The sequence below is a fragment of the Ambystoma mexicanum genome, chromosome 7p (assembly GCF_040938575.1).
Source record: "Ambystoma mexicanum isolate Mex_15411 chromosome 7p, UKY_AmexF1_1, whole genome shotgun sequence".
Lineage (NCBI taxonomy): Eukaryota > Metazoa > Chordata > Amphibia > Caudata > Ambystomatidae > Ambystoma > Ambystoma mexicanum.
In genome coordinates, this window is record NC_090939.1 from 819,647,517 (window position 1) to 819,657,873 (window position 10,357).

Sequence of the window (10,357 nt, forward strand, 5' to 3'; positions counted from 1 at the left end):
AAATACACGTTCCCCTCTCCAATCGCGTGTGAAACTTCCCGCGCACCCCATGAATACACGTACCCCACTCGCACAGGGCCTATCGCGTGTGAAACTTCCCGCGCATCCCCGAAATACACGTTTCCCTCTCCAATCACGTGTGCAACTTTGCGCGCACCCCAGGAATAAACGTACCCCACTCGCACAGGGCCTATCGCGTGTGAAACTTCCCGCGCACCCCAGGAATACACGTACCCCACTCGCACAGGGCATTTCGTGTGTGAAACTTCCAACGAACCCCTGTTATACAAGTACCCCGCTCCAATCGTGTGTGACACTCCCCGTGCAGCAGGGTATGTGTATTCGGAGGGGTGCGCGGGGAGTTTTACAGGCGTTTTCGTGGTTGGGGGCCTGTGCGCCATATACTGGATTTGTGCGCTGTGCATGGTGCACGGGGAGGGGTTGGGGGCGTAACTGGCGCTGCTGCAGGGTCACAGCGCCACTCTGCGCCACGGCTGGTTTTGGAAGCTAAAATCCGTGAATACGCTGTGCGCGGAAATGGATTTTAGCGCACGCGGCTGGCGCAGAAATTTGCACGCGCACACTGTGTGCCAGCCGCGTGCGCCACTTGTGCGCTGAATTCTATGAATTACCCCCTTAAGAGTGCACACTGAGGATAAAGTGGAAGTTGTGGGTTCATTGTCGTTAGCCTAACTAGCGGAATTCCAGGGTAAGGAGAAGCCCCTGCGTCAAATTGAATTTGAGAGTCAAATTTAATGGCGACTAGTAAACCTGCAGCTGGACGACCTTTCGAAAGTTTGATTGCCGGAATCCAGGTAATTTTAAAATTTGACCATACCGGTTGTGCGGTAATCCAGATTTCTTGGAGCGCTATAATATCATGTTTTACTAGTGCCTCAGCTTTGGTAGTGGTTAAATGGGAAAAGCCTCTCGTGTTCCACACTACCATTGTGCAACGATGAGGCTCACATTTCGGGTGGATCTAGTTATTAGAGGAGCAGTTGGTTTCTGCCATCGCTTTTGAGAGCCAAGTCCATTTAGATTGAACAACAGGCACTGAGTTAATTTCTTGTTTCCGAACGACGTTCACTAGGTCTTCTGATGTTATCGCATTTGCAACAAGTGTACGGGAAGTTAGATTTCGTGCGTTTAGTGGGGTATCCTTGTGGTGGATATTGATAAGTTTGCTGATTACTACTGATTTCCTTGTGCACTGAATTTAGTTTCAGAATGGATGGTTGTTTTTGTATTCCGAGAAGAAACCCACAATCTTTTAAGTTCTCTTTGGCCTTCCATATTAAATTATTTAAAATTTGTGATGGTACGTGTAGTTCAACTGTATCCAAGTTTGATGCGTTGGTAAATCCAATCGCTTTTATATCATCGGAATGAATATGTGAAATACAGCCAAAAGAGTTGTCCTGTTGGGCTCCATGTTGGAGCCTGTTCAACATGGTTAACAAAAGAATATCTGATTCTACAAGAATGTTTTTCCTGTCACTGTTGTAGGGTTGGAGACAGATGCTTCATTTTGACTCGGCTGAACCTGATTCTTAGGATGAGTAGAGTGTTGTGCAGGTTCATTTGTGTTACATTGATCATGGGAAGTTGTAATTCTAGTTCTTTTCTGTTCTAGAGTCCTAAAAGTAGGAAAATCAACATTTAAATTGACACAAATCTTTTAGGATAATGTCTGTTTGTGGCAAAGAGGATACCAAATATACAGAGAGATTCATGAGATCATCATTAGGATTGTCAATCTTAGTTGGAACTTCATTATCGACATTTGCATTCAACAAGGAGATTTTTGAGTTACCTTGGCTGTTGCCAGCGGACTCACCAGAGGGCGAGCAGGGTCTTGAGGTTGTGAAAGAGATGCAATAATCAGGGTATTCTCTATGGTGATTACATCTGGATTCATATGACTTTGTTTTTCCTTATTAGGTATCGCCAATGCGTCCAAAAATGTTTTCGCTTTCTGTGTGGAGCGGTTTTTTTTAAAGGTTGGTTTTTCAATATTTTTTTTTGTTTGAATTTTTAGTGGAGGATTGATTGTTATGTTTTTTCCTTTTTTTGTCTTTGGGCAATAGGTTGGAATAAGTCAAATATGGGGGACTCAGTTGTATCAAATTCAACAACCTTTGAGTTTTCATTATTACCCTCAATCAAATCTAAACGAGGGTTAGATGGTAATGCCGAAGCGCGAGGTGATTTTGGTTCATTGCTGACATTGTATGACCACTCTCCGCCTGTGCTACTGAAACGTCCAAGGCAACTTTAGGAAGTACAGTTGGACTCACTTGGGGTACATTTGTCATTTAAGTCAACAAATGGAATTGATGCTTAGATTCACACGCAAACCAATCAATTCTTGCTGTTAACGAGTGCAGGATGAAGCTTTGATCTGTGATTTTCTTTTTTAACTAGGGATTCATAAAGCTTCGTCCTTACCGGGCCCTGTGAGGGGACCTCGTAATGTGGCGGAACGGGTTTAACGGGTCCGCCTCCTTTTGCGGAGCCCGTTAAACCGTTCCGCCATGGTCGTAATGAGGCCCTAGGTGTTGGTTTTTGGTTGTTGCAAATGGGTCATTTGAGAGACCATCTTTGCTTGCAAGGCAGATTTGCCTAATGTCTACACCTTTCGTTTGGACACGTTTTTCGTATGCGCGTGAAGAAAGGCAGGTTGGAGTAGTAGACATAGAAATGGGGGGGGTCTAGAGTGTTTCCCAAATACCAGGGCTGAATTTTCTGGCATGGCAGTTGGAGGTGGTACTCTGCCATAATAAGGATTGAAATTAGAGATAATGCCAGGAAATACCTACGCATCCGACGCAGCTGATCAGCAGAACAGCTGAACAGCACTCGTCGGTGCAATCCCTGGTGCACACGCACGTTCCTGGTAATGTAGGAAGTCACAGACAGGGTAGGCGTGGCTCAAGCTGTATTGTCCAATGAGGCAAAAGTTTGAAGTTGAGTTAAAATGAGCACGTAGTTTTCAGGAAGTAGCAAGCAGAACGACACGCTAGTGCAGATGAACAGCACTCGTCGGTGCACTCCCCTTAAATGATGTCTTTTTTGTCCTTAAATACTGTAACTGAAAGTGAAAGGTTCAAGAACATTTTCAGTTTTTAGTTCCAAAGAGCTGACTGACCCTCCCAGATGTAATGTGCATGTAATACAGCTGTTTTTCCTGCAAATTGATTGCTTGGATTGAATTTTTACAATCGTTTGTTGGGTTTACCGTACATGTCTCTGTTGGAGGGGTAGAAATAAAAAATAGCCCAGCCTGGATATGCATAGTGCTTAGTGCGTTCCCCTGCTCCCTATCATAATATGATTCATGGGCTTTTGAAAGCACATCCCGTTTTTGAATTTACACAGATTTCAAGGATCCTTTTTTTGTATTGTAGGTACATTGGCATCCAAATTGTGATGTTTAAAAGACCCCCTCAACACGGTGTTGAAGCAGTCTACAATTTTAAAGTGTTCCCCATTGCGGGGTTTGAAGAACAGAAACATTTTGGGAATTGTTTTATGACACATTTAGAATGTTGAATGTTGTAATGTAATGTCATTTGTGTCTTTTGAATTGTGTTAGGTTGTTTTAGATACATTTTTTATGTATCATTTTTTTATCACTGTGTTTGGAGTTTGGATCGATATGTTTTTTAGTATTGAAATATTTTTTGAATAAACGTACTTTATGAGTTTTTTGATGAATAATTGCATACAATCTATTTTTTCAGGACTAAGTGTGCCGGAAAATCTGTGATCCTTGGGTCTGGTTGATGAGATAATTTGTACAAAAATGTAGTCTATCTCCTTCCTTATAAATATATAGCATGTTCCCCTGCTGGTGGAGTTAGATGTTTTAGGGGTATTGTTTGACAAACCTATTTAAACACACTGTAAATGAGTACCAAAATAGGTTGGGTGATATTGTATGTATATTTGTTACATATGAAGCGCTTAAGGGTAAGTGCTATATAACAACACATCATTATCGTTTGGCCTTGGACGTCTGCTTGCATTCACAGTGATTTGGTAATATGGGCATATATGCACTGATATTACAAATAAATATGGTGATCCATTCGTGTACAAAATGTATGTCACTTTACAGTGATATCATAACCATATTTTTCGTAGTGTACTCAGAAACAATGCTATGTGATGCCACTTACTGTTTTGTCGTGAGGTGAAATGTTGTGTTCCATCACTTCTCGTGATGTCACTTCGGAGTGGGGTCCAATGACATCACTTCCTGTGATGTCATCACAGGTCAATGGTCAGGTGATGGCACTTCCGCTACACTGACATTTTGGTGAAATGACGTGCCTGCTTGTCCTGTCACTTTTTCCCCCTTGTGCTGTCACTCCTTCGCCCCATTTGCGCTATCACTCTCCCCTTCCCCCATTTGCACTGCCACACCTTCCTTCAAATGTTGTCAAATGAACCTGTGTACTGTTGCTGGCCCTGGTTTCATTGGTGGCATTTTTGTATTCTCCCTCTGGTTGCCATGTATTTCTTATTCCTCCCCCCACAATGCTTCCCTCACACCCCCTGCCCCTCCCACCAACCCCACCCCTGGCACTGCAGTTCATACCCTCTCATGCTATTGTTTCTTCTTCCCTGTGCTGTCATTCCTTCCCTCCGGGCTAAATGTAAAATGCAATAAACAACTACAAACAGCAAAACTATTGACATTGCCAATGCTCTTTTACATCCTATGATCAGGAAGGGGGCACGAGATATAGACCTGGGATAAAGTTGGTTATTGTGTGACACTTAAATACATTTCAGCATTTCATGTCATTACTTCTTTGAACAATGCACCTACCTTCTTCTTCCCCATCTGACGGAAAACACGACCAGCAAATGCACGGTCAGGAAGCAGAGAAAGTGCTCACAGGCTCCCTACTCCCCCGAGGCGGGGTGGGTGGCAATATAAAACGGAGTCTGTAACGGCAGCTAGCATCACCGTCTGGTAACCATGGAATCTAGCAATAGCCTGGTCCCATCATCATCTCTGTTCCCACTTCTTCAAACACTCAGCTAAAAAATGACCAGAGATGTCACAGGCAAGTACAGTGCACTTTGACCTAACAATGACTGTGTCAGGGTGTTGCTGCCTGCTCCGGTGAAGAAACAAAGGCTGGAGCCGCATACGCCTCGGGTGCAAACAGGTTGGCCTGACAGGGCGACGGGATTCCAAATATCAGTGGAATGGCAGGGTTTTTTTTTAAAAAAAAAAAAAAACATGGCTGGTGGTAGGTTTGTCCACGAAGGATAATAGGTGACACTCCATGCCCGGGACAGTTTAAAGGAAAATAACACCTCATGGTTTTAACATATACCCTTTACCTTTCAATCACCCCATGTTGCTTAAGCCGCAGTGTTTTATTTTTATCAGACGTCGTTCTTTAGTCGTCCAATTTTTTAAATATATTTTTGAGTTCAAAATATGGACCCAAACACGGCTTTATGTCAAAACATAGTACAATATTACGCCGTTACCTCCAAAGGCATCGGTAAATGAATGTCTGTGTTACAGCATTTTTGAAGATTGCATATGTCCTTACGTAACGTAAAATAATTCCTTGACACTCAGGTTAAGGGCAATTCTAACAATGACAATAGCATTCACCGATGCTCTCTGACATCTGAATGCAAAGCAGTTTGTTTTTAAATCAGGGAGGGTGTCGTCGAGTTGAGCGCGAGGAAGACGAGGCAAATCTACATAACACGTTGTCTGTAGCGTGAAGCATTTATCCTTTTGTACCTTTCCACACATAAATGCTCCTACCTTCGTTTTCTCCATGCGGTGGATACAGCTGAGCACCAGATGTGCCCCCGTGAAACAGAATTGGACGATCAGTCTCCCTTCCGGCCCAGGGCACTATGAAGAGGCGTCTCTAACGGTGGCAAGTCTCCACGCTTGTGAAAATGGAGGCTCTTGCAACTGGTAGGATCCAACATGAACTTGGATACCACCTCTGGAACCTAGGAAATGACTGGAGGTGTGACACTCTAGAACTCTCTGCAATGATCTAACAATGGTAGCATCAGGCTAACAAGAAGACACAATGACAGCAGCTGGCATAGGCTTGCACTAAAACGAGGTCAAGCCAACATAGCAACAAGGAAGGTTCCAAGCTACCCATAAGCTCGTGGTTATACAAATCCATCAGTATGAAATGACATGACTCTTTAACTGAATTTCCGGCTGAAGCGGAAATTGGGAAGCGGTTCCTCAAGGAGAGGGGAGGGGGCGGTGTAATGGTGAGGGGAGTTCTGAAAATGTTTCATAAATGCCAATACAAGTATATTTAAAAAAAAATCTTAACTTATGTCCCATGCAGCTGTGGAACATGTTTTAATTTTCTAAGATCTAAGATCACATTCCATTTTCTGAATTGATACATTTCCCATCGAAGAGTTAAATGTCTACCAGCACTGGTGTTATTTTTTATGTAAACGTGTGTGCCCAAAGCTTTCTGGCAAAGAGACAATGGCATTGTAGTTCCACTGCATGTCAAACCATGCACTGAGCAAAAGAATGTGGTGACTGGCTGAATGTTGTCCTGTCCTGCTTTGCATCTATGAAAGCCGACATCGCGAGGCTAGCCCCTGGTAAGGCCCCCTTAACTAGTGTATCTTAAATAACTCACACACAGTCATTTATTTTGGAATAACAACAGGCCACTTTATTAAGAGTCAATTTACGGGCGATCCCCGCAATGCACGGCCTCTAGTGAACCAGGCCTAAGCCTAACCCAAGGGTGAACTTCTGCCATGCCCGGGCTTTCCAACCAGTGAACCCGTCACTTTGGTGATAAATTGCTTCCGGGTGAACATGGCACTTCCGGTTCAGTTCTTCGGGTTAAAAACACGCCCATAGTAGCCTTTCTACCAGGAGCAGTCTGTTAACTCCCCTAACCCAGTATGGAGCAAAGGCCAGACCACTCTACAGTTGTTGAGGAGTCCGACCGTCCTTAAGGGTGTAGAACCCGTGGCGCCCGTCCTGTCTTCTGCAGCCAGCGAGTAATGCTCGCGGCTAGCATTCGCAGCGTGATTCCTCCTCAGTTAGGACCGGCCAGAAACTCTGCTTCTGTGACAAAAGAAGAAACAACATTAATAACCTAACCTACCTATCCACTGAAACAAATGTACTTAACTCCAGGTGAGGGTAGGTGGGTGTATCGTCCCGGCTGCCAACAATAAAGAGGAGTACCTCTGTGGGCCGGGAAATATACGGGCTCCATTGGGCCGGAAGGGGTTGTTTCCGTCTGCCCTGCTAACAGGTTCCACCCCTCTTTCCTGCCTCCCCTCCAGAGGAGTGGCGGAAACCTGGGAGCCAGAGGTCGCAGCCCACTATGCCAGCTGAACCTTTATCTCCCCCTCCCGGGGCTGGTGCAGCTGCTGCATGTTGATACACGCATGTGACTGACCGCTCAGGAGAATGTTGATGAATGCTCAGAGTGGCGGTGAGTGGGATCCTTGTGCACATAGTCAGGATCCTTGTGCACATAGTCAAGAGTAAAGGGAACCTTAAAGTAACTGTATATATGGGTAATAAAATAACCTGGACTTTCAAATGAGATGCACTCAATTGAGCAGCCAGCACTCCCCTGCAGGACTTAGCACTCTGAAGCAACACCTGGGTATGGACCGCTGGCCCCAAGGAACAGTTTGTCAATGTTTGCCAGTCCAGGTTTTGCCAGGTAAACAAGCTGCCACCGAAAGCTGAGGAGTAGCTACATCTCAACAGATATACTGGGGTCTATACAGCGGATTACCGGGACATCCATCCCTAGCCACTTCTGCTAAGGAAGAACTGTACAGTGCCAAGGCCTCATCCGCAATCAAGCGTGATCAGACACAGGCACAACTTTAAAGTGAAGAGCCCTGGGGCTCGTTAGTATTGCATAGAGAACGATGAGCTGCCAGATAGCAACTATACAGCGACATCGCCCAGAGTTAGTGCAGCCTAAGGCAAGTGCAAAGGACCAGAAAGCAATGCATGGGTGTAAGGGAGATATTTGCACAACCCTCTGGTGGCTCTGGCTGTGTAACCATCTAACCTAATGGCAGAACAGTGTGCCACCCAAAAGGAAAGACCATATTCCAGTAAGGGTCACTTCACAAAGGAGAAAGTTTGTTTGTTTGTTTGTTTTGTTTGTTTTACTTATATTGCACACCATACCCAAGGGTAACCGGGCGCATTTTATAAGACAGCTCAAAACTTTGTTACAAGAGCACATGGCAAAAATAGCAAAAATAGAGCAACAAGAATAATATACAACAAAATATACAGGAGTATACACAAAATATACAGGAATATACAGCATGTAAAGTGTAAAAGCATGTATTTACGGTCCTAAGCAGAAATTCCTAGGCTTGAATAAGTCCAGGCAGTAGATGATCTAAAGTGTGTCTGCATTTTTGATCCACGTTATAAGGTTGTGTCGGAATGTGGGGTAGGGTTGGTCAGTCTTCAAGGTGGATGGTAAGGCGTTCCAGAGTTGAGCTGCTTTCACCTGAAAGCTGCAGCCACCGACTTTAGTCAGTTTGACTCTAGGTATGGATAGGTTATTGGAGTTAGCAAATCTAGTAAGTCTTGTTGGTTTTAGTTTGGTGAATCTGGCAGAGAGGTACTGCGGTGCAGCGTTATTAAGGCATTTGTGGACCAATGAGGCAACTTTTAGTTGAAATTTCTCCTGAGTAGAGAGCCAGTTGTTAGCTCGTCTGAGTGCGGTGATGTGGGCTCTCCTGGGAATGCAAAGTGCTGCTCTAAGCGCGTTGTTCTGCAGAATTTGAATTCTTTTGATGACTTCCTTGTTAGCCCCAATATAGGGCGAATTGCAGTAGTCCAGTTTTGATAACATGAGCGCTCTCGCGAGTGTGATGCAGCTATTGTTTGATAGGAAGGGTTTACCTGCTCTTATCAATTTGCAGGTGTAGGCAGTTGCTGAAGCCATCGCATTGACCTGCTTGTTGAAAGAAAGGGTGGAGTCCAGGTAGAAACCCAGAGTTTTGACTGCGTGGGCGGTTGTGATTTGGTTGTTGTCGATATTGAAGGAGGAGTAGTTGGGGCCCAGTTTTTTGAGGGTGGGGGGTGTGCCCAGAATGATGATTTCAGTTTTGTCATCATTCAGGCATAGACCGTGTGTGGCCATCCATGCCTGGATGATGAGATACACTCTGTTCACCAAGGCCAAATCCTTGTCGTAATCACCGGTAAGTGGTAGGACAATCTGGGTATCATCTGCATAATTAGTGTAGGTGATACCAAGAAGGTCCAGATTATCGAAAAAGGGGCTTAGTAAAGATGTTGTAGAGTGTAGGCGAAACACAGGATCCTTGGGGCACACCACATGTAATGGGGATGGAGTCTGCTGCCGCAGTAGTGGAGAAGACTCTCATTGTCCTGTTATTGAGGAAGGATTGGATCCATTTTGTGGCTTCTTCTGAGAAGTGCACGGCTATATCCAGGTGCCTGCAAAGGACCTTGTGGTCAACAAGGTCAAATGCGGCTGATAAGTCCAGGAGGAGGAGTAAGGCTGGTTTGCCTTGATCCCTTAGCTCATCAATTTGCGCCTTTAGGTCTAAGAGGGCAGTTTCGGTTCCATGCTGGGGACAGAAGCCAGACTGCCGTACTCCTACTCCTAGTAAATTGTTGTTTTCAAGGTGTTTCTGTATTTGTGAATACGCCACTTTATCTATGATTTTTAAGAGGAATGGCACAGTGGTGATTGGGCGGTAGTTTGTGGGTATGGCAGGGTCTAGTGTCTGTTTTTAAGCAAAGGGAGTACCCAAGATTCTTTTAGGTTGCTTGGTATGGACCCTGTAGCGAATGAGGCGTTAATGAGTTTTGAGATAAAGGGAGCCAGGTCTCTAGCTGCGTCCTTTATCAGTTGAGGTGGACATTGATCCCCTGGCAATTAGATGGTTTGAGTGACAGTATGATTTTTTCTGTCTCAATAGTAGATACTTTTGAGAATTTGAAGCGAGGGTAGTTGGTGCTATTTTTAGGAGGGGTGATGTCTGTTTTGGGCTTAGTGTCGAGACTGAGCGAGGATTTTTTCGTGGCAATTTTAGATTGGAGAGATGTTACTTTATTAGCTAGGGCTTGTTGAATGTTGGTGCGCCATGTTTTATCTTTGACACAGTGGTCAGGCACTGGGATGGGGGATTCTATTTCCTTTAGGATAATGAAGAGTTCTTTCATGCTAGAGTTGGCTTGGGCTATTCTAGTGTTGTAGGTTTCCCGTTTGGCTGCTAGTATTTCCTTTTTGTAGAGGGTAGATATATCTCTCAGGGTGCTTTTATTTTCTTCCGATGGTTGTAATTTCCA

The 10,357-nt window shown here is 44.6% G+C and overlaps 1 protein-coding gene across 7 annotated transcripts in view; it reads right to left on the reverse strand.

Moving 5' to 3' along the window:
• Positions 1 to 6,042, reverse strand: part of LOC138525572 (uncharacterized) — a 1,145,196-nt gene extending 1,139,154 nt beyond the window's left edge. For 5 of the 7 annotated variants that reach the window (XM_069635616.1, XM_069635614.1, XM_069635612.1 and 2 more), the window contains exon 1: positions 4,841 to 5,064. In XM_069635616.1, the coding sequence (XP_069491717.1) occupies positions 4,841 to 4,855 (15 nt within the window). In that variant the 5' untranslated portion in view covers positions 4,856 to 5,064. Of the gene's footprint in view, positions 1 to 4,840; positions 5,065 to 5,806 lie in introns of those variants that run through there. The other 2 variants (XM_069635615.1, XM_069635611.1) reach the window with 2 other exon arrangements.
• Positions 6,043 to 10,357: the final 4,315 nt, after the last annotated feature.